This window comes from Pogoniulus pusillus, chromosome 42, assembly GCF_015220805.1.
Source record: "Pogoniulus pusillus isolate bPogPus1 chromosome 42, bPogPus1.pri, whole genome shotgun sequence".
NCBI lineage: Eukaryota > Metazoa > Chordata > Aves > Piciformes > Lybiidae > Pogoniulus > Pogoniulus pusillus.
The window spans coordinates 628,675-652,179 of NC_087305.1; the positions used below are offsets into that span (position 1 = coordinate 628,675).

At 55.0% G+C, this 23,505-nt stretch overlaps 1 protein-coding gene across 1 annotated transcript in view; it reads right to left on the reverse strand.

Moving 5' to 3' along the window:
* ANTXR1 (ANTXR cell adhesion molecule 1) overlaps positions 1-22,713 on the reverse strand; it is a 162,990-nt gene extending 140,277 nt beyond the window's left edge. Inside the window, exons 1-4 of the mRNA XM_064175602.1 lie at positions 22,461-22,713; positions 10,549-10,620; positions 9,217-9,288; positions 2,880-2,961 (exon numbers count right to left, since the gene is read on the reverse strand). Coding sequence (XP_064031672.1) covers positions 2,880-2,961; positions 9,217-9,288; positions 10,549-10,620; positions 22,461-22,612 — 378 coding nt within the window. The 5' untranslated portion in view covers positions 22,613-22,713. The remainder of the gene's footprint in view (positions 1-2,879; positions 2,962-9,216; positions 9,289-10,548; positions 10,621-22,460) is intronic.
* Between the last annotated feature and the right edge of the window lie 792 nt (positions 22,714-23,505).

The window sequence follows — 23,505 nt, forward strand, 5'->3', positions numbered from 1 at the left end:
TCTGTGTCAGGATTTTTATGTCACTATTTTTGTGTCACTCTTTTCGTGTCCTCATTTTTATGTCCTCATTTTTATCTCACTATTTTTATGTCATTGCTTCTGTGTCATCATTTTTATGTCACCATTTTTATGTCATTGTCTTTGTGTCACTATTTTTACACCACTTCTTTGTGTCACTGTTTTTGTGTCCTCATTTTTCTGTCCTCATTTTCATCTCACTATTTCCATGCCATTGTTTCTGTGTCATCATTTCTATGTCATCATTTTCATCTCCCTATTTTTATGTCATTGTTTCTGTGTCAGGATTTTTATGTCACTATTTTTGTGTCTCTCTTTTTGTATCATTGTCTTTGTGTCATTGTTTTTATCTCACTCTTTTTGTGTCACTGTTTTTGTGTCCTCATTTTTATGTCCTTATTTTTCTCTCACTATTTTTATGTCATTGTTTCTGTGTCATCATTTTTATGTCACTCTTTTTGTGTCCTCATTTTTCTGTCCTCATTTTCATCTCACTATTTTCCTGCCATTGTTTCTGTGTCATTATTTCGATGTCATCATTTTTATCTCACTATTTTTATGTCATTGTTTCTGTGTCAGGATTTTTTATGTCATTTTTGTGTCACTATTTTTATGTCACTATTTTTGTGCCCTCATTTTTATGTCCTCATTTTTCTGTCCTCATTTTCATCTCACTATTTTCATGCCATTGTTTCTGTGTCATTATTTCAATGTCATCATTTTTATGTCATTGTTTCTGTGTCAGGATTTTTATGTCACTATTTTTGTGTCCTCATTTTTATGTCACTCTTTTTGTGTCACTGTTTCTGTGCCATTGTCTTTGTGTCATTGTTTTTATCTCACTCTTTTTCTGTCCTCATTTTTCTGTCCTCATTTTTCTCTCACTATTTTTATGTCCTTGCTTCTGTGTCATCATTTTTATGTCACTATTTTTGTGTCATTGTCTTTGTGTCCTCATTTTTCTGTCCTCATTTTCATCTCACTATTTCCATGCCATTGTTTCTGTGTCATTATTTCTCTGTCATCATTTTTATGTCACTATTTTTATGTCATTGTTTCTGTGTCAGGATTTTTTATGTCATTTTTGTGTCACTATTTTTACATCACTATTTTTATGTCACTATTTTTGTGCCCTCATTTTTCTGTCCTCATTTTTCTGTCCCCATTTTTATCTCACTATTTTTATGTCATTGCTTCTGTGTCATCATTTTTATGTCACTATTTTTATGTCATTGTCTTTGTGTCACTATTTTTACACCACTATTTTTGTGTCACTCTTTTTGTGTCTTCATTTTTCTGTCCTCATTTTTATGTCACTCTTTTTGTGTCCTCATTTTTCTGTCCTCATTTTCATCTGACTATTTTCATGCCATTGTTTTTGTGTCATTATTTCAATGTCATCATTTTTATGTCATTGTTTCTGTGTCAGGATTTTTACATCACTGTTTTTGTGTCCTCATTTTTATCTCTCTCTTTTTGTGTCACTGTTTTTGTGTCCTCATTTTTATGTCTCTCTTTTTGTGTCACTCTTTTTGTGTCATAATTTTTATCTCACTATTTTTATGTCATTGTTTCTGTGTCAGGATTTTTACATCACCATTTTTGTGTCACTATTTTTGTGTCCTCATTTTTGTGTCCTCATTTTTATGTCACTCTTTTTGTGTCACTATTTTTGTGTCCTCATTTTTCTCTCACTATTTTTATGTCATTGCTTCTGTGTCATCATTTTTACCTCACTATTTTTATGTCATTGCCTTTGTGTCACTATTTTTACATCACTATTTTTGTGCCCTCATTTTTCTGTCCTCATTTTTCTGTCCTCACTTTCATCTCACTATTTTCCTGCCATTGTTTCTGTGTCATTATTTCCATGCCATCATTTTTATCTCACTATTTTTACATCACTGCTTCTGTGTCATGATCTTTATGTCACTTTTGTGTCACCTTTTTCTGTCACCTTCTTTGTGCCATCATTTTTGTGTCGCAGTTTTCATGCTGTCACTCCTGTGCCATCATTTCCATGCCCCTTTTTATGTCACTGGTTTTGTGTCACTGTTTTTCTGCCATCACTTTTGCATCGTTCTGGTTTCACCTCATTGTCCTTCTGTCATTTCTGTGCTGCTTTGCAGGGCTAAGACCTCAGTGTGCATCAGTTCAGATCAAAGCAGAGTCCACCCTGACCACGTTTGGCTTTTCAGTTCCCTTTCTGTTGTGAGCCTGCATTGAGGCTTTTGGTGTGGGGCTTGGTTCTGGGCTCCAAGCAGAGCGCCAGCAGCTCTCTGGCAGCTCAGCTGGAGGTTGGCTGTGTGCTCACATGCATTGGCCATAGACTGCTCCACACTCCTCCAAGTCTGCCTCTTCCTCACTCCTCCAGAAGTGCATTTGGGAGGGAGTTGAGGACTTCAGGTGCAGAGAAAACGCTTGAGCTTGTAAAAGACAGAGGGAGCAGAGCACAGCAGGCAACAGCTTCTGTGCAGTATTCTTTGTGCACCGCTGAGAACAGGCTAAGGTCACAGCCTCAGCCCCCACCCACCCCTGACAAGCCACTGCAGCACAGCTCCCAGCCCTCTGTGAGCATGGCTCCACGTGGGGCTGCCACGCCAAAGCCTCCTGCCTTGCCCTAAGCTGAGCAGGCAGCTCCCCAACCCAAGCAAGCTGAAGGCAAGAAGGAAGATCAGCAGCAGAGCTTGCAGCTGCCTCATGGCACCTCCAACCCAACGCGCAGGCTGCAGAGCACCCATGGCCTGCAGGGGAATGGCTCTGCTTACCCACCAGGCACTTCCTAGCCAGACTCCTTGTTCCACACTTGCTGAGGAGCAGCCAGACACAGTTTAGAGGCAGCAGAGCATGCATCGAATTACCCTTTCAAATCCTTCATGCATGTAGGTGTCGCCTCCTGGAAGGACTTTCTGCAGCTCCTCCAGACCCTGCCGGATCTGTTCCCTGCGAGGAGGCAGAGCCCTTGTTAGATCCCAGCCCACACTTGTCAGGGGCTGATATGCAGGTGAAGAGTGCATGGCTGAGCCAGACACAGAGAGGGGGAAAAGGCTCAGCCCAGCATTCCTATAGGCCCAGGTGATGCTGGAGGCTAAGGTGGTGGCTGGGTGAGGAAGAGGAATGGAGCAGAAACGTTCCCAGCTAATGACAGAGTTAACCAGGTTGGAAAAGAGCTCTGAGATCATTGAGTCTCACCTATCACCTTCTAATTACCTAACCCTGGCACTGAGTGCCTCATGCAGCCTCCTCTTCAACACCCCCAGGGATGGGCACTGCACCACCTCCCTGGGCAGCCCATTCCAGGGCCAATCACTCTCTCTGCCAACAACTTCCTCCTCACACCCAGCCTGAACCTGCCCTGGCACAGCTTGAGGCTGTGTCCCGTTCTTCTGTCCCTGGCTGCCTGGCAGCAGAGCCCAACCCCACCTGGCTACAATCTCCCTTCAGGGAGCTGCAGACAGCAATGAGCTCTGCCCTGAGCCTGCCCTAAGCAGCAGCAGCAGCAGCAGCAGTGTGGCCAGCAGGGCCAGGGAGGGGATTCTCCCCCTCTGCTCTGCTCTGCTCAGGCAGGCTGGAGGGCAGGATCCACCCAGAAGGACCTGCACAGGCTGCAGAGGTGGGCACAAGCCAAGCTCAGGAGGTTCAACAGGACCAAGTGCCAGGTCCCGCAGCTGGGTGTGGGCAATGCCAAGCACAACTCCAGGCTGGGCAGTGCCAGGCTGGGGAGCAGCCCTGAGCAGAGGCACTTGGGGGTGCTGCTGGAGGAGAAGCTCAGCAGGAGCCAGCAGTGAGCACTTGCAGCCCAGAGAGCAGCCAGAGCCTGGGCTGCAGCAGCAGCAGTGTGGCCAGCAGGGCCAGGGAGGGGATTCTCCCCCTCTGCTCTGCTCTGCTCAGACCCCACCTGGAGTCCTGCATCCAGCTCTGGAGCCCCTGGGACAAGAGGGCTGTGGAGATGCTGGAGAGTGTCCAGAGCAGGGGCAGGAGGATGCTCAGAGGCTGCAGCAGCTCTGCTGTGAGCACAGACTGAAAGAGTTGGGGCTGTGCAGGCTGCAGCAGAGGAGGCTCCCAGGAGACCTTCTGGTGGCCTGCCAGGATCTGAAGGGGGCTCCAAAAAAGCTGGGGAGGGTCTCTTGAGGCTGTGAGGGAGTGGCAGGAGTGGGGGGAATGGAGCAAAGGTGGAGGTGGGGAGAGTGAGGCTGGAGGTGAGGAGGAAGTTGTTGAGCAGGAGAGTGGTGAGAGCCTGGCAGGGGTTGCCCAGGGAGGTGGTTGAGGCCCCATGGCTGGAGGTGTTTGAGGCCAGGCTGGCTGAGGCTGTGTGCAGCCTGCTCTAGGGTAGGGTGTCCCTGGGCATGGCAGGGGTCTTGGAACTGGCTGCTCCTTGTGGTTCCTTTCAACCCTGCCTGGTTCTGTGATTCTAAGAAGCTCTTGGCAGTGAGGGAGGTGAGACACTGGCACAGGTTGAGGGTGCTTAGACACTGGCACAGGTTGCCCAGGGAGGTTGTGCAGCACAGAAGCACCCAACGTGATCAAAGATCAAAGATCACGTTGGGTGCTTCTGTGCTCCACAACCTCCCTGGAGGTGTTCAAAGCCCCTGCTGGTCCCTTCCACCCCTGTCTGACTCTGTGATTCTCCAGGCTAACCATCCCCAGTCAGCTGCCCTTACCCTAACACCACCTCAAGACTCAATATCCTGTTCCCAGCTGAGGCTTTCTGGGTCAGTTGGATAAATATGAAACACTTCTCCCCAGGGAAGAGTTAAACCTCACTGCTAAACCTCACAGCTTTAACAGAGCAGAGAGTTTTGCAGTGAGGGGAACCCTGGAGGGGTGGGGGGCAGGGAGCAGGTTTCCCCTTGGCACACATTCAGAGGCTGTTGGCTCTCTCCACCCAAAGCAACCTGCAGCCTGCTGGGGTTGGGGGGGGGGTTGAAGGCATTTATTCATGACTGCTGTGGCTGTGGGAGTGTAGCCAGCTCCTGAGTGGCTGCTCTAGAGGAGCTGCCCTGGTATGCAGCTTTGTGGACATCCAATGTGTAAAACACATGCTGGCTCCTCCAGCCTTCACATGTGGAACCTATATCCCTGCTCCACGTGGCAATGAAGCTAGCAGGAACCATCCAAGGACCTCATCCAGCTCTCCATGGAAGCCAGAGCTAGGAAGAAAAGAAAAACCCTCACCCAAATAAATGACTAAATGAATAAATCCATCCCATAGACCTGGCTGGGGTTTAACTTGGGGATGCACAAGGTGAGGGGGGGTGGGGAGGGGTGACAAGAAGGTGCTCCAGAAATGTGGCAGCCAAAGATGTTGTTGCCAAGAAGAGCAGAGCCTTGCAGCACCTCCCTAAACACTGTCTGCCTGGGGGGGGGGTCATAGAGTGGGTTTAGGTTGGAAGGGAGCTCAGAGCTCAGCCAGTGCCAAGCCCTCTGCCATGGGCAGGGACAGATCCTGCTAGAACAGGCTGCTCAGAGCCTCATCCAGCCTGGTCCTGAACACCTCTCCAGGGAGGTCGTGGAGCACAGAAGCTCAGAATGGGATCAAAGATCAAAGATCCATTCTGTGCTCCACGACCTCCCTGGGAAACCTGTGCCAGGGTCTCACCACCCTCAGTGCAAACAACTTCCTCCTCACATCCACTTTCAAGCTCCCCTCTCACACTTCAAATCCATTCCTCCTCCTCCTGCCATCCCCAGACCTTGTCCATATTCCCTCCCCAGCCCTCCTGTAGCTCCCTTCAGCTCCTGCAAGGCCACTCCAGGCTCTCCTGGAAGCCTTCTCCTCTGCAGGCTGCACAGCCCCAACTCTCTCAGCCTGTGCTCAGAGCAGAGCTGCTGCAGCCCTCTCAGCATCTTGGTGGCCTCCTCTGGGCTGGCTCCAACACTTCCATGTGCTGCTTGTGCTGGGGGCTGCAGAACTGCCCCCAGGACTGCAGGTGGGGTGTGAGGAGAGCAGAGCCAAGGGGCAGAATCCCCTCCCTTGCCCTGTGCCCACACTGCTCCTGCTGCAGCCCAGCACAGGGTTGTGTCTGGGCTGCACTCACACTGCAGGCTCCTGTGGAGCTTTGCATTAACCCAGAGAGACCTCCAGGTTCTTTTCCTCAGGGCTGCTCTCAGCCATTCCCCACCCAGCCTGGAGTTGTGCTTGAGGTCCCTTCAGTCCTCCTAAGGAATCAGGTTCACCCCTGCCTCACCATCAGCTTGCAAGTCTGTTCGATGGGAAGGGAGCTTCACAGAACCACAGAACCAAGCAGGCTGGCAGAGAGCTCCAAGCTCCTCCAGCCCAACCTAGCCCCCAGCCCTGCCCAACCAACCAGACCATGGCACTGAGTTCCCCATCCAACCTCCTCTTTAACACCCCCAGCCATGAGCACTCCACCACCTCCCTGGGCAGCCCATTCCAGTGCCAATCACTCTCTCTCACAACAACTTCCTCCTTACCTCCAGCCCGACCCTGCCCTGGCACAGCTTCAGGCTGTGTCCCCTTCTTCTGGCCCTGGCTGCCTGGCAGCAGAACCCAACCCCACCTGGCTACAGCCTGGAGAGCATCAGCCCAAGCCTCTGCTGACACAGCTTTGCCTAGGTCGGGCTGCACAGGAACACATCCAGGTGGGTTTGGAAAGTCTGCAGAGAAGGAGACTCCAGAACCTCTCTGGGCAGCCTGCTCCTGGGCTCCAGCACCCTCAAAGTGAAGAAGTTTTCCCCTAAGTTCAAGTGAAACCTCCTGGGTTCCAGTTTGTGCCCAGTGCCCCTTGTCCTGCCCCTGGGCACCAGTGTGAAGAAGCCCAGCCCCAGGCTCCTGCCCTGCACCCTTTAGCTCTCTGCATGCATTGCTAAGCTCCCCTCTGGGGCTGCTCTGCTGCAGGCTCTCAGCCTTTGCTCCTCACAGAGGTGCTCCAAGCCCCTAACCATCCTTGTACCCTGCTGTTGGACTCTCCCCAGCAGTTCCTTGTCCCTTCTGAACTGGAGTCCAGAACTGGACCTAGGAGTCCAGATGTGGCTCCAGCAGGGCAGAGAGCTGAGAAGAAGAACATTCCTCCAACTGCTGCCCACACTCTTTTTCCTGTCCCCCCCAGGACCCCATTCCTGGCCACAAGGGCACACTGCTGGCACATGGGCACATGGTTGTCCCCCAGGTGCTTGCCCATGGAGCTACTTCTCAGCAGGTCAGCTCCCATTTGCACTGCTGCCAGGGGCTGCTCCTCCCCAGCTGCAGGACTCTGCATGTGCTTATCATAGAATCAACCAGGTTGGAAGAGACCTCCAAGCTCATCCAGTCCAACCTATCCCCCAGCCCTGTCCAGTCAACCAGACCATGGCACTGAGTGCCTCATCCAGGCTTCTCTTGAACACCTCCAGGCACAGTGACTCCACCACCTCCCTGGGCAGCCCACTCCAGTGCCAATCACTCTCTCTGACAACAACTTCCTCCTCACATCCAGCCTAGACCTGCCCTGGCACAGCTTCAGGCTGTGTCCTCTTCTTCTGGCCCTGGCTGCCTGGCAGCAGAGCCCAACCCCACCTGGCTACAGCCTCCCTGCAGGCAGCTGCAGGCAGCAATCAGCTCTGCCCTGAGCCTCCTCTGCTGCAGGCTGCACCCCCCCAGCTCCCTCAGCCTCTCCTCACAGGGCTGTGCTCCAGGCCCCTCCCCAGCCTTGCTGCCCTGCTCTGGGCACCTTCCAGCACCTCAACATCTCTCTGCAATGGAGGAGCCCAGAACTGGACACAGCACTGCAGGGGTGGCCTGAGCAGTGCTGAGCACAGGGGGGGGCACAAGAACCTCCCTTGTCCTGCTGCCCACACTGCTCCTGAGCCAGCCCAGGATGCCATTGGCTCTGCTGCCCACCTGGGCACTGCTGGCTCAGCTTCAGCTACCCTCTATCAGCACCCCCAGGGCCCTCTCTGCCTGGCTGCTCTCAGCCACTCTGGCCCCAGCCTGGAGCTGCTTGGGGTTGTTGTGGCCAAAGTGCAGAACCTGCCCTTGGCCTTGTTCAGTCTCATCCCCTTGGCCTCTGCCCACCCATGCAGCCTGGCCAGGTCCCTCTGCAGGGCTCTGCTACCCTCCAACAGCTCCACAGCTGCTCCTAGCTTGGTGCCAGCTGCAGACTCACTGCTGGGGCACTCCATGCCCTGCTCCAGATCATCAATAAAGACACTGAACAGGACTGTGCCCAGCACTGCTGCCTGGGGCACACCACTGGTGCCAGCTGCCAGCTGCATGTGGCACCATTCACCACCACTCTCTGGGCTCTGCCATCCAGCCAGTTCTTGACCCAGCACAGAGTGAATCTGTCCCAGCCAGGAGCTGCCAGCTTGGCCAGGAGCTTCTTGTGGCAGACGAGGGTCACCCCTGCCCAGCTCTCCAGCTTGGCCCAGGGACCTGCTTGCAGAATTAAGTCCCTAGCAGTTTCCAAGGCAGCAAGGCTCCTGCTCCCGAGCAAAAAACTGGAATCACAGAGTGCCAGGGGCTGGAAGGGACCTCCAGAGCTCAATGCCAGCCCAACCCCTGCAGAGCAGCAGCACCCAGAGCAGAGCACACAGTAACACCTCCAGGCAGAGTTTGAACATCTCCAGAGAGGGAGACTCCACAGCCCCCCTGGGCAGCCTGTGCCAGGGCTCTGGCACCCTCCCAGGGCACAAATTCCTTCTCCTGTTTCCATGGAGCTTCCTCTGCCTCAGCTTGCACCATTGCCCCTGTGCTGTCAGTGGGCATCCCTGGGCAGAGCTGGCTCCAGCCTCCTGCCACTCACCTGCACATGGAATGCAGACTCCCTCTCAGAGAAAGCAGCTTGGGAGCTCTCAGTGCTGACAGGAAGAGGTTTGGAAGCTAAAATGCAGAAGGCAACCTCTGCTTTGAGAGGCCTGGAGTGCACTGCAGCAGAGTGGGTGTGGGGATGGGCAGGGGATGCAAGCAGCTGAGCTGGGAAGCACAGGAGTGTCCCAGCACTGCCCACAGGGAAATGAATCACAGAATCAAACAGGATGGCAGAGAGCTCCAAGCTCCTCCAGCCCAACCTAGCCCCCAGCCCTGCCCAACCAACCAGACCATGGCACTCAGTGCCCCAGCCAGGCTTGGCTTCAACACCTCCAGCCATGGGCACTGCACCACCTCCCTGGGCAGCCCATTCCAGTGGCAAAGGCTGAGGGAGGAAAGGTGAAGGCAGCTACAAGGACACAAACGCTGCTGTGCAGCTCTGCCCTTACCTGTCTTCTGTCAGCCTCATTAGAATCGTCCCTCTGGTGGAGAATACAATGAAGGACATCCTCAGCTGGGGGCTGCAGAAGGGGGGAAAGAGGGAAAAAGAGGGAGAAGAAGAGAACAGGAGGAGTTATTTTGGTCCTCCAGACCACAGCTCCCAGCCTGGGCAGCACTAAACACACAGGGCTGGGACTGCTCTCCAGATTCCAGCTCCACAGGGGCAGGAGTGAGCTGTGGCAGATGCTCTGCCCTGAGCCAGCCACGAGGAATCCTTCCAGGAGATGGAAGGAGCACTTCAGGGTGGCCAAGGCAGAAAGGCTTCAATGAGTCCCAGTGCCTGAAGGCAGACCTGCTCCCTCCCAGCATCCCAGAACCTCTTCCCAGTGCTCCTGGTAACACCCAGCGCTGCCCAGGCCCTCCCAGTATGCCCCCAGCATCCTCACAACCACTCCAGTGCTCCCACTGCCTCCCAGTGTCCTCCCAGCCACTTCCAGGGCTTCCAGGACCACCCAGTGCCTCCCAGTATGCACCCAGTGTCCTCACAACCACTTCAGTGCTCCCAGTGCCTCCCAGTGTCTTCCCAACGACTCCAGTGCTCCCAGTGCCTCCCAGTGTCCTCACAACCACTCCAGTGCTCCCAGTGCCTCCCAGTGTCCTCACAACCACTCCAGTGCTCCCAGTGCCTCCCAGTGTCCTCACAACCACTCCAGTGCTCCCAGTGCCTCCCAGTGTCTTCCCAACCACTCCAGTGCTCCCAGTGCCTCCCAGTGTCTTCCCAACCACTCCAGTGCTTCCAGTGCCTCCCAGTGTCCCCATAACCACTTCCAGTGCTTCCAGAAACACCCAGCACCTCCCAGCATGCCTCCAGTGTCTTCCCAACCACTCCAGTGCTCCCAGTGCCTCCCAGTGTCCTCACAACCACTCCAGTGCTCCCAGTGCCTCCCAGTGTCCTCCCAACCACTTCCAGTGCCCCCAGGAGCACACGATGCTCCCAGTGCTCCCAGCGTGGCCCCAGTGCCCTCCCCCCCAGTCTCTCCCAGTGCTCCCAGTGACTCCAAAATCCCTTCCCAGTGCTCCCAGTGACCTTCTAGTGCCAAGGCCTCATTGCTCAGGCAGCAGGCAGCCACCTCAAACATTCCTTCCCCAGCAAACCAGGATCTGACCCAGGGCAGTCAGGCAGGGGGAAGGGAACAGCTCCTGCCCCCTGCACAGCAGCAGCCTGGGGGGCAGCAGGCAGCTCTCAGAGCTGCTCTCCAGCCAAGGACCTGCCCCAGCCTCTGCCAGCAGTCCCTGGCACCCCTCTGGCAGGGCCCTGGGCACTGCAGCCCCCTGCTTACCTGATGAACTTATGGGCCAAGTGCTCCACGAAGTGATAGATCTCGTTCCAGTGGTGCAGGACACTGCCTGACCTGAGGAGACAGAGGGGACAGGAGACCTCAGTGCCACTGCTGCTGCTGGAGCTGTGCCCACCGAATGCTTCCTCCCCCCTTGCCCAGCTGCTCGCTTGGATGCTTGAGTTTAACCCTCCCTGCCCTTGCTCTGGTTTAGTTTAGCCCTCCCTGCCCTTGCTCTGGTTGAGTTTAACCCTCCCTGCCCTTGCTCTGGTTTAGTTTAGCCCTCCCTGCCCTTGCTCTGGTTGAGTTTAACCCTCCCTGCCCTTGCTCCAGTTGAGTTTAACACTCCCTGCTCTTGCTCTGGTTGAGTTTAACCCTCCCTGCCCTTGCTCCAGTTGAGTTTAACCTTCCCTGCCCTTGCTCTGGTTGAGTTTAACCCTCCCTGCCCTTGCTCTGGTTTAGTTTAGCACTCCCTGCCCTTGCTCTGGTTGAGTTTAACACTCCCTGACCTTGCTCTGGTTGAGTTTAACCCTCCCTGCCCTTGCTCTTGCTCTGGTTGAGTTTAACCCTCCCTGCCCTTGCTCTTGCTCTGGTTGAGTTTAACCCTCCCTGCTCTTGCTCTGGTTGAGTTTAACACTCCCTGCCCTTGCTCTGGTTGAGTTTAACCCTCCCTGCCCTTGATCTGGTTGAGTTTAACCCTCCCTGCCCTTGCTCTGGTTGAGTTTAACCCTCCCTGCCCTTGCTCTTGCTCTGACTGAGTTTAACACTCCCTGCCCTTGCTCTTGCTCTGCAGAGCCTCTGGGCTGTAACTGTCATCTCCTACTCGACTGGGGAAAGCACAAATGCTTCACATTCCAGGCTAGAGTTGGGAATAGCAAACTGCAGGGGCAGCAACCCTGCAGCACAGCCTGGAACAGCAGAGCCTGAGCGAAGGAAGAGCTGGTTCAGAATGGCAGCAGGTGGAAGGGAGCTTGAAACATCATTCAGCCCAACCCCCCCCTGCCAGGGCAGGAGCACCCAGGGCAGGTCCCACAGGAACACATCCAGGTGGGGTTTAGAAAGTCTCAAAAGAGGCTCCACAGCCTCCCTGGGCAACCTGTGCCAGAGTCTCATCACCCTCACAGCCAAGAACTTCTTCCTAACATTCAGTTTCAATCTCACTAGAACAGGTTGCTCAGGGTCACATCCAACCTGGGTCCTGAGCACCTCTCCAGGGAGGTTGAGGAGCACAGAAGCACAGAATGGGATCTTTGATCTGTGCTCCACAACCTCCCTGGGAAACCTGTGCCAGGGTCTCACCACCCTCAACCTGTGCCAGTCTCTCACCACCCTCACTGCCAACAACTTCCTCCTAACATCCACTCTCAACCTCCCCTCTCACACTTCAAACCCATTCTTCCTCCTCCTCCTGCCATCCCCAGACCTTGTCCATATTCCCTCCCCAGCCCTCCTGCAGCTCCCTTCAGCTCCTGCAAGGCCACTCCAAGCTCTCCTGGAAGCCTTCTCCTCTGCAGCCTGCACAGCCCCAACTCTCTCAGCCTGTGCTCAGAGCAGAGCTGCTGCAGCCCTCTCAGCATCTTGGTGGCCTCCTCTGGGCTGGCTCCAACCCTTCCATGTGCTGCTTGTGCTGGAGGCTCCAGCACTGCCCCCAGGAGTGCAGGTGGGGTGTGAGGAGAGCAGAGGGAAGGGGCAGAATCCCCTCCCTTGCCCTGCTGCTTCTCTTCTTCAGGCTAAACACCTCCAGGCCTCTCAGTCTCTCTCCACAGGGGAGATGCTCAAGTCCATGGAGAATTCAGCAGATCAGCTCAGAGCATTCAACTGCAGAGCTCTCACCTGTGCTGCTGCAGTGAGGGACATTTGTCTCTTGGAAAGCCTCTGCTAAGGCAGGCCAAGAGCTCTGAGCAGGGCAGGGATTTGAGATACTGGAACAGAGCAGGGCAGCAAGGCTGGGGAGGGGCCTGGAGCACAGCCCTGTGAGGAGAGGCTGAGGGAGCTGGGGGGGTGCAGCCTGCAGCAGAGGAGGCTCAGGGCAGAGCTGATTGCTGCCTGCAGCTGCCTGCAGGGAGGCTGTAGCCAGGTGGGGTTGGGCTCTGCTGCCAGGCAGCCAGGGCCAGAAGAAGGGGACCCAGGCTGAAGCTGTGCCAGGGCAGGTTCAGGCTGGAGGTTAGGAGGAAGTTGTTGGCAGAGAGTGATTGGCACTGGAATGGGCTGCCCAGGGAGGTGGTGCAGTGCCCATGGCTGGAGGTGTTGAAGCCAAGCCTGGCTGGGGCACTGAGTGCCATGGTCTGGTTGGTTGGGCAGGGCTGGGTGCTAGGTTGGGCTGGAGGAGCTTGGAGCTCTCTGCCAGCCTGCTTGGTTCTGTGATTCTATGGAGGCTCCCTCAGCAAGTCTGAGGTGGCACCAAGCTGTGTGGCCTGGCTGGTGTGCTGCAGGGAAGGGATCCACCCAGGGGGACCTTGGCAGGCTGGAGAGGTGGGGCCAGGCTGACCTCATGAAGCTCAGCAGAGTGCAAGGTCCTGCACCTGGGCTGGGGCAATCCCAAGCAGGCTGAGAAGTGGCTTAGAGCTGCCCTGCAGAGGAAGGCTTTGGGGTGCTGGCAGATGAGCTGCTTGGCAGGGGCTGGCAATGGGTGCAGGCAGCCCAAAGCCCACCTGTGTCCTGGGCTGCATCAAAGGAATCACAGAATGAAGCAGGTTGGAAAAGACCTCTGAGATCATTGAGTCCAACCTCTCACCTAACCCCTGCTAACCAACCCATGGCCCCAGGTGCCTCAGGCAGCCTCCTCTTAAGCACCTCCAGGCACAGGGACTCCACCACCCCCTGGGGCAGCCCATCCCAGTGCCAACCACTCTTGCTCTGAAGACGTCTCCCTAACATCTAACTTCTTCCCAGCATGGTCAGAAGATCAAGGGAGGGGATTCTGCCACCCTGCTCTCCTGAGACCCCACCTGCAGCACTGCTCCAGAGGCCCCAGCACAAGGGGACATGGAGCAACAGAAGGAGGCCAAAGGAAGCCACTAAGAGGATCCAAGGGCTGGAGAAGCTCTGCTGTGGGGACAGACTGGGAGAGTTGAGGCTGCTCAGGCTGGAGAAGAGAAGCTCAGAGCTGCCTGCCAGTACCTGGGAGGGCATTTTGGCAAGGGTGTGTGGTGACAGCTGGAGGGCAGGGAAGGTCTGGGTGGGTCACTAGGAAGCAATTCTTTACTGTGAGACACTGGAACAGGCTGCCCAGAGAAGCTGTGGGCACCTCAGCCCTGGAGGAGTTGAGGCCAGGTTGGATGCAGCTTTGAGCACCCTGGGCTGGCAGGAGGTGACCCTGCACATGGCAGGGGGTTGGAACTGGGTGAGCTTTGAGATTCCTTCTCATTCAAGTCACTCTGTGACGCTGTGGTTTGGGGTTGCAGGGTCTCTAGAGGTCCAGTTCAGAGCAGGATAAGCCTTTAAGCCCAGTTGCAGTCCAAGGACATTCTCTTCCTGCCTGGCAGGGGACACACAAAGCCACAGCTGATGACCAACCATGGACTGGATTCACCTCAAGCAGGAAAGAGCAGAGAGCTGCAGGCCACACAACCCTGGGTGTGAGGCAGCATCCACCCACCCCTGCTACCAAGGAATACTTAACCCTGGATTCACCTTGGGCAAGGATCTGATTGTTACCTGAGCTCCTTGCACTCACTGCCTGCTGCAGGCTCAGGGGTTAGAGTCACCCCTCAGGCAACCAGCAAAAAGGCACCAGAAGGCACAAATTTACCCACCCTGCCTCCCTGACCTCCCTCTGCACCCTGCCTCCCTGATCTCCCTCTGCACCTTGCCTCCCTGACCTCCCTCTGCACCCTGCCTCCTTAGCATCCCTCTGCACCTTGCCTCCCTGACCTCCCTCTGCACCCTGCCTCCTTAACATCCCTCTGCACCCTGCCTCCCTGACCTCCCTCTGCACCCTGCCTCCTTAGCATCTCTCTGCACTCTGCCTCCTTAGCATCCCTCTGCACCCTGCCTCCTTAGCATCTCTCTGCACTCTGCCTCCTTAGCATCCTTCTGCACCCTGCCTCCTTAGCATCTCTCTGCACCCTGCCTCCTTAGCATCCCTCTGCACCCTGCCTCCTTAGCATCTCTCTGCACCCTGCCTCCTTAGCATCTCTCTGCACCCTACCTCCTTAGCATCCCTCTGCACCCTGCCTCCTTAGCATCTCTCTGCACCCTACCTCCTTAGCATCCCTCTGCACCCTGCCTCCTTAGCATCTCTCTGCACCCTGCCTCCTTAGCATCCCTCTGCACCCTGCCTCCTTAGCATCTCTCTGCACCCTGCCTCCTTAGCATCTCTCTGCACCCTACCTCCTTAGCATCCCTCTGCACCCTGCCTCCCTGATCTCCTCCTGCACCCTGCCTCCCTGACCTCCTCCTGCACCCTACCTCCCTGACATCTCTCTCCACCCTCCCTTCCTCCCCAAGTAGCCCTCTCCACCCTCCCTCCCCGGCATCTCTCTCCACCCTACCTCCCTGACCTGCCTCGCCCCTCCTGCTGAAGCAAAGCCAAACTTTGCCTCTGCAGACTTGCAGCCCTCTGCGACCCTCTGGATTCAGGCCTGGGACTCCAGAGAACAAAACAGTGAAGGAATCACTCAGAGATGGTTTTGAATCTGCTCCTGCAGCTGGTTTTAGCAATGCCCCCCAGGGTGGTACCTCTGTGGATCAGAGCAGCTCCAGAAAGTCCAGCGGTTGGCTCTGTTGGAGGGCTCAGGTCCCCAGGGGAGGAGCACTTGGTGCCAGCAGTGGTTCCTGCAGGTCAGCCTCCCTGCCTGCTTCCTCCCCACCGTGGCCCCTTTGTTCCTCCCCACCCCTGAGCACATCCAGGCTTAGTCCCACCTGGTGAGCACAGCTGCTAAAGCTGCACTCACAGAGCAGCCACAAGCACCTGGGGCAGGAGCTGCCCTTCAGGACAGCTGGCAGAAAGAGCTCAGCTGGCTGAGAAGCAAAGGGATCACAGGAAGCAGCTTGGGGCTCTTGCTTCATTTTCATTGCCCAGCTGGCACAGAAAGCCATTGGCATCCTGGCTGGCATCAGAAATGCTGTGCCCAGCAGCAGGGCAGGGATTGTCCCCTGGCACTCAGCTCTGCTGAGGCCACACCTCGAGTGCAGGGATCAGTGTTGGGCACCTCAGGACAGGAGGGATGTGGAGGGGCTGGAGCCAGGGCAGAGGAGGGCAAGGAAGGGCCTGGGGAATTAACCTGCTGAGGAGAGGCTGAAGGAGCTGAGGATGGTCAGGGTGAGGCAGAGGAGGCTGAGGGCAGAGCTCAGAGCTGGCTGAGAGGAGGCTGTGCAGAGGCTGCTGCTGGGCTCTGCTCACAGGCAGTGAGGGAGAGGACAGGAGGGGATGGGCTCAGGCTGGCACTGGGCAGGGTTTGCCCAGCAGCAGTGGTCAGGCACTGGAATGAGCTGCCCAGGGAGGTGCTGCAGTCCCCAGCCCTGGAGAGGGTTAAAGGTGGTTTGGATGTGGTGCTTGGGGCTGTGGTTCAGGCTGAGCCTGGTGGAGAGGGGTTGGACTTGGTGCTCCCGAGGGGCTTTCCCAAGCAGGATGGTTCTGTGGCTCTGAGCTTCTGGCAGGGCTCTCAGAGCCAACTTCTCCTTCACACATGTGCAGCTCCTTGCGTGCTGGCTGCACAGGGGAGGGAAATGCCTCTGCACGCCACGGGCAAGAGCAGAGCAAGGAGCCCACCCCCCACCCCCTCTGCAGCCAGAGGGCACAGCAAGAGATGCTGAGCAGTCTGGCTCAGTGCTGCTGCTCCTTCCCTCCCTGGAAAGTCCTTAATCCGGGAGCTGAAGGTTCCAGCTGTGCTCCTTGGGGGGCGCTGTGCATTCTGCGGCAGCAGACACTGCGGCACTGGGGCTGGGTCATGAGCTCCATTCATCAGTCACACGCAGGCTATTTTTAGACCAAGCAGCAAACATCAGCACCAAAAAAATACCCCAAACAACAACACCAACGAGTCAAAAGCAAACCCAAATGTTTGGGCTTCTATCAGCATCTCTCTCTTTCCACATTCCTCCTCCTCAGTGAAGGCTTCACAGCTCAGCTCCCCTGCAGGCTGCACATTCTCTGCCCTGCTTTTGCTACCATTCAGCCTGTGGGAGCCTCGGTGCAGGACAGTCCTCAGCACCACAGCAGAAGAGGGCCACGGAGATGATCAGAGGGCTGAGCACCTGAGGCTGAGCACCTCTGGTACGAAGCCAGGCTGAAAGGATTTGGATTGTTTAGCCTGGAGGAGAGGAGGCTTCAGGGAGACCTTAGGGCTGCATCTCAGGAACTGAAGGGGACCTAGAAGAAGGCTGGGGAGGGACTGTTGAGAAGGTGATAGGGTGAGGGACAATGGCTTGAAACTGGAGCAAGGAAGATTTAGGTTGGACACCAGGAGGAAGTTGTGCATCATGAGGGCGGTGAGAGCCTGGCACAGGCTGCCCAGAGCTGTGCTTGAGGTCCCATCCCTGGGGACATTCAAGCTCAGCCTTGCTGTGCCCCTGTGCAGCCTGCTCTGGCTGGAGGTGTCCCTGCTGAATGCAGGGGGCTGGGCAAGATGTCCTTGGGGGGTCCCTTCCACCTCAATGCAATCTGTGAGCCTGTGAGATGCCATCTAGGAGCAGCTCTCCCAACAAGATAACTCAGCTTTACTTTCCACAACCCTGGGTCCAACTTGCTGTGGCCACTTTGAGCTGCCCAGCACCCTGCAGCCATGGTACCCTACCCAGCTGGCAGCAGACAGCTGTGCTCAAGCCCCCATACAGCTGCAGCTGTAGCCCTCACCACCTTTTGGGGTACTTTTGCAACCAAGACAGGGGCTCAGTGCATCAATCCACTCTTAGCTCCTGTGAGCACAATCCCTGCTGCCAGGCAGCTCAGGCTTTCGGGTTTGCTGTTTGGGCAATGCCATTTTTGACCTTTTAAGTCTGCTGCATGCAAAGGATTCTCCAGAGGCCTCCAACCACAGCTTCCTTCAGAGCTGGAGCCCTGCACCGCCAGCAGCGTGACAGCTTCGGCTGCACTTGGCAAGGAGTTTGCCCAAGCCCAACCACAGTGCCCTGGGCAGCCTTTGCAGCACTTCTGGAACCTCACTCTGCTAGCCTCAGGTCCCATGGTCACAGCATCAGAGGACCTCTTCAGTTGCTGCCTAAGCTGTGTGAGGACTCTGGGAGGGGACTGCAGCCGAGCAAGTGCCTGCACAGGGGTCAGGGAGGCTGCTGAAACCCAGCAAGTGTCAGCCAAGCTTTAGCTCAGGTTGTTAGGTGAAAACCACAGAACCACAGAATTAATCAGCCTGGAAAAGACCTTCAAGATCACCAAGTTCAACCTCTCACCTAACCCCTTCTGATGAACCAACCACTAAGTGCCTCATGCAGCCTGCTCTTAAGCACCTCCAGGGACGGGGACTGCACCACCTCCCTGGGCAGCCCATTCCAATGTCAATCTCAGCTGCTGTGAAGGACTTCTTCCTAACATCCAGCCTGAACCTGCCCTGGCACAGCTTGAGGCTGTGGCCTCTTGTTCTGGCTGTACAACATAACAGGATTATCTCTGGCTGGCTGAGTAATGGATTCCCTTCCACTTCATGTCCATGAGGAATGGGAGCTTTGCTTCAGGTCCTCTGAGCCGTGCCAGCTGCAGGGAGCCACAGCTCCAGCTGGCTGCAGACAGCCAGAGGAGAGCTGCTTTCCTTCCAACAGCTCACCCTGCTTGTGTGCAGCAGTCTGCTGAGGAGAACGTTGCAGAGAGCCAGAGCATCACAGAGTAACTGGCAAGGCTGGAAGGGATCTCAAGGACCATCCAGCTCCAACCCCCTGCCATGGGCAGGGACACCTCACACCAGAGCAGGCTGCTCAGAGCCACATCCAGCCTGGCCTTAAACATCTCCAGGGATGAAGCTTCCACCACCTCCCTGGGCAACCCCTGCCAGGCTCTCAGCACCCTCATGCTGAAGAACTTCCTAACATCCAGTCTGAATCTCCCCACTTCCAGTGTTGCTCCATCTCCCCCCATGCCTATCACTGCCTCACAGCCTAAAAAGTTCCTCCCCAGCTTTCCTGTAGCTCCCTGCAGATCCTGGAAGGTCACAATAAGGTCTTCTTCCTAACATCCAGTCTGAACCATAGAATGGTTTAGGTTGGAAGGGACCTCAAAGCTCATCCAACTCTAACCCACCACCACAGGCAGGGACACCTCCCACCAGAACAGGTAGCTCAAGGCCTCATCCAACCTGGTCCTGAACACCTCCAGGGAGGGAGCATCCACAACCTCCCTGAATCTCCCCACTTCCAGTTCTGCTCCATCCCTCCAAGTCCTATCATTACCTGACACCCTAAAAAGTCCCTCCCCAGCTCTCCTGTAGCTCCCTGCAGATCCTGGAAGGTCACAATAAGGTCTTCCTCCTAACATCCAATCTGAATCATAGAATGGTTTAGGCTGGAAGGGACCTCAAAGCTCATCCAACTCTAACCCCCCACCATAGGCAGGGACACCTCTCACCAGAACAGGTAGCTCCATCCCTCCCAGTCCTATCATTACCTGACACCCTAAAAAGTCCCTCCCCAGCTCTCCTGTAGCCCCCTGCAGATCCTGGAAGGCCACAATAAAGTCTCCTTAGAGCCTTCTCCTCTCCAGACTGAGCAGCCCCAACTCTCTCAGCCTGTCCTCATGTCATAGGACAGCCCAGAACAAAAGTCCCTTCCCCAGTGGGTTGCTTCTTCCCTTTGAGAGGGCTTCTTGTGGCCACCAGTTACTGCTTCAAGAGCCGCGAGAGGACTGCAGCAGCTGGGACGCGTCCGGCGAGCAGCACACACAGGGTGCTAAATGGGCTGGAGAAATCCCTAAATCCAAGCAGGCACTGAGGCAGGGAAGGGTCAGGCAGAAGGCTCTGGCCCTGGTGATTTCCAGGGCTGTGTTTGTTGGTTTTGTATTACCCTTTTGATCCCATAAAGGAGGTTGCTTAATGGGTCGGTGGCTTCCTTCCACCACTGAAACGAACATTTCACATCTCAGAACCCAAATCTCTTCTGCCTCACTTTGGGTTTTTTTTTTTTTCCTTTCCCTCCAATTTGTAATCATTTTAAGCCTCTTTTTTTTTTTTTTTTTAAGAGCTATTTAAAAAATAAAAATAAAAAACCTCTGAATCTGCTACTCCACAGATTGCCTGAAGGCCTCCAAGCAAGCACCACCTTGCTCTGCAGGCAGCAGTTCTCAACACATTCCTGCTTTGGGCAGGTTGAGGGTTGGGCCTGGATGATCTCTGGAGGTCCCCTCCAGCCTCTACCTTCTCGTTGTCACATTCTGTGTTTCCCCAGACAATTAGAAGGTAGAGAAAACTGAGAAAGGTAGAGAATCATAGAATCATAGAATCAACCAGGTTGGAAGAGACCTCCAAGATCATCCAGGCCAACCTAGCACCCAGCCCTATCCAGTCAACCAGACCATGGCACTAAGTGCCTCATCCAGGCTTTTCTTGAAGACCCCCAGGGTTGGTGCCTCCACCACCTCCCTGGGCAGCCCATTCTGAGAAAGCTGAGAAGGTAGAGAAGGCATCAGACAATAAGAAGGTAGAGAAGCTGAGGAGGTAGAGAAGGCATCAGACAATAAGAAGGTAGAGAAAGCTGAGGAGGTAGAGAAGCTGAGAAGGTAGAGAAGGCATCAGACAATTAGAAGGTAGAGAAGCTGAGAAGGTAGAGAAGGCATCAGACAATCAGAAGGTAGAGAAGCTGAGGAGGTAGTGAAGGCACCAGACAATTAGAAGGTAGAGAAGCTGAGGAGGTAGAGAAGCTGAGGAGGTAGAGAAGGCATCAGACAATAAGAAGGTAGAGAAAGCTGGGGACGTAGAGAAGCTGAGAAGATAGAGAAGGCATCAGACAATTAGAAGGTAGAGAAGATGAGGAGGTAGAGAAGCTGAGGAGGTAGAGAAGGCACCAGACAATCAGAAGGTAGAGAAGCTGAGAAAACTCAGGCTAAATACAACTCCACTTTTTTTTCCCCCCAGAGCCTCATCTCAGCATCTGAGGCATCAAAGAGAGTTTTAAAGACAAAGGATTTGGGACAAGCTGCTCTACCACCATCAGCCTCCTCGAAGCAGCCAAGCCCAGGGCACATTGTACCTATTGGGAGGTTAAACACCAAACTTCTCCTCCCAATCCTACTGGGAGACCCAAGGACGTTTTTTCACACCAGACACTGCATCTCAGGAACTGAAGGGGACCTAGAAGAAGGCTGTGGAGGGACTGCTGAGAAGGGTTTGAGGTGATAGGATGAGGGACAATGGCACATTTCCAACACCAGGAAAAAAAACCACAATGCCAGAAATGGGAACCCTGCAGCTGCCCAGAGCAGGTTCCTCTGTGGGATGAGTGCACTGAGGCAGCCTCTGCCTACTTGCAAGGCTGTGCCAGGCTCCAGATTCCCACCCAGACTGCCAATCCCCTGAGCAAGCCATGGCTTTTAGTGAGGAGGCAGCACAGGACCTGGACTAAATGCCTGCTAAAAGCAGATCAGCTCAGAGTTATAACCCAGCACATCCAAGCAGACAGGAGGAAACCTTCAGCTCTGCTTCAGCCTCCAGGGGAACTCAGTCTGCAGAGGTTGTTGGCAGGAGAACTCCTGCTGGGGTTTGGGGCTTTGTTTCTTTTTCTTCTTCACATGCAGCAATCAAAGCATCCCAACCACTAACCCAGCAGCCAGAAGAACAGAATGCATCAGGCAGTCAAACCAAAGCCTTTTCCCCAGTCAAACCAAAGTCTTTCCCCCCGAAGCACTCCAGGCAGCTGCCACACCACCACGGCCAGCCTCGGCCCTGCACTTCACCCAGGATTTTGTAAGCCTTATGTAATTCCAAGGCATTTCCACTGCTGGAATGTGGGAGCTACTGCAAAGCACTCCAGTGGATCACTCTGAAAAAGCTTTGTCTGCCAGAGAGCTTTTGGCAGCCTGCAAATACTTTCCTGTCGTGGAAATTGATGGTTAATAATGTCAGTGGCAGGGCTCTGGTGGGCACACCCTGCACTGCTCCCAACCCTTCGGTTCAAAGGAGCTCATCCACCTCAAGACAAAGCAGGAGAATGGCTTTAGAGAGCAGGTTTGGGATGTTTTTTTGGGGGGGAATGTTTCTGTGAGTTGTTGGATTGCTTCAATGTGAAGTTTCCCACATCTGTTTCGCCTTGCTCCCTCCAGAGCCTGAAGGGGCAAAGGTAGCAGTGCCAAGGAGATGGCACTGCCATAACCAGGGATGAAAACAGGGAGGTAGGAAGCTCTCTGCAGGAGAAAGAGTGAAGCAGTCAGAGGACGCCTCTGGTGAGCAGGAAACAAAAGGAAATGTGACTCGGTGTGGGGCAAAGGAAGCTCTCCTGAAACAGGGCATCTTAGCTGCTTGCCAGCACCACCCAACCCAGAGCCCCCTCTCAGAGCTGGAGCTTTCCCTGCAAGCTGCTGCTTCTGGGAGGTTCAGAGCCGAGGGGCAAGGAGTACAGAGGCAGCCCTCCAGGCAGGCCAACATCTCCTCCACGGAGCCAATGCCTGCACAGTAACAACTCCCCAGCCCCTTGGATTTTGGGGTGCCTCAGCCTTTGTGCTTCGTAGCACACACAGAGCAGGATGGTGACCACAGCACCCCAGGGGCAAGCTGAGGGGCACAGGGGCAGGAACACAACGAGGCTTCTGCAGCAGCTGCAGTAAACTTGCATTTAAAGAGCACAATGGGGGGCGGACAGCAAAGCCAGCGAAGAGGTCAGCACCACAACAAGAGCAGGAAGGAGTCCCACAGGTCCCCTGGGGACACAGCGACTTCTACACACCCAACGTCCCAGGAAAACCTCCTGGGTGTTAACCTTTGCCGCTCCAGTTCATGCCCAGAGAAAGACTTCTCTGGCAGAGAAGAGCAGAAGCCACTTACTTGTCTAGGATGAAATAGAGATCAAAGCCTCCGTAGCAGGCAGGACCTCCCTTCTCTCTTCTTCCACCTTGTCCATCACAGGCCAGCAGAAAGGTCGCTAGGAAGAGACATCTGAAGCCAGCCCTCAAGGTGCTCTGCTGCACAAGGGCCATGGTACCCGGAGAGGAGAGGAGAGGAGAGGAGAGGAGAGGAGAGGAGAGGAGAGGAGAGGAGAGGAGAGGAGAGGAGAGGAGAGGAGAGGAGAGGAGAGGAGAGGAGAGGAGAGGAGAGGAGAGGAGAGGAGAGGAGAGGAGAGGAGAGGAGAGGAGAGGAGAGGAGAGGAGAGGAGAGGAGAGGGAGAGGAGAGGGAGAGGAGAGGGAGAGGAGAGGGAGAGGAGAGGGAGAGGAGAGGGAGAGGAGAGGGAGAAGAGAGGGAGAGGAGAGGGAGAGGAGAGGGTGAGGAGAGGGAGAGGAGAGGGAGAGGAGAGGGAGAGGAGAGGAGAGGAGAGGAGAGGAGAGGAGAGGAGAGGGAGAGGAGAGGGAGAGGAGAGGAGAGGAAGAAAGCTCTTCTGCCCAGGCTCCTCTATCTCACAGCTCCAGCCACAAAAGCCATTCAACGACCTTGGGAAGGCACAGATGGAGCTTTCAGCCCTTACAGCTCGGCTGGCAGCAGTCGTCCCGGCGAGCTGCGAGGCTCTCCCCCTTGTTTCCCTCGCAGCTCTGTTGCTTGGTTTCAGGTTTCCAGATGCACAATTCCCTGTTCCACGGCTCGGGGTTTTTATTTTTTTTTGGATTTAAAGAGACTTGAGCCTCGGTCTCACTTCAGCCCCTCCGGAGGCAGCAAGAGGAGGAAGAAGCCTCCGAACAAATCTTTCTTTGTCGCGGACTTCAGACAGCACAGGGAGGGTTGGAGGTTTCCCCCTCCCTTAGTTATTAGTGTGGTTATTAAGGATGCTTACGTTTGGTTTTTCGCTTGGGTTGCGGTGGGTTGGGTTTTCCCCCCCTCTGCCTTAGCAAAAAGAGCTCAGAGAATGCCACCTCGTGGCGACAGCTCGAGCTGACTGCT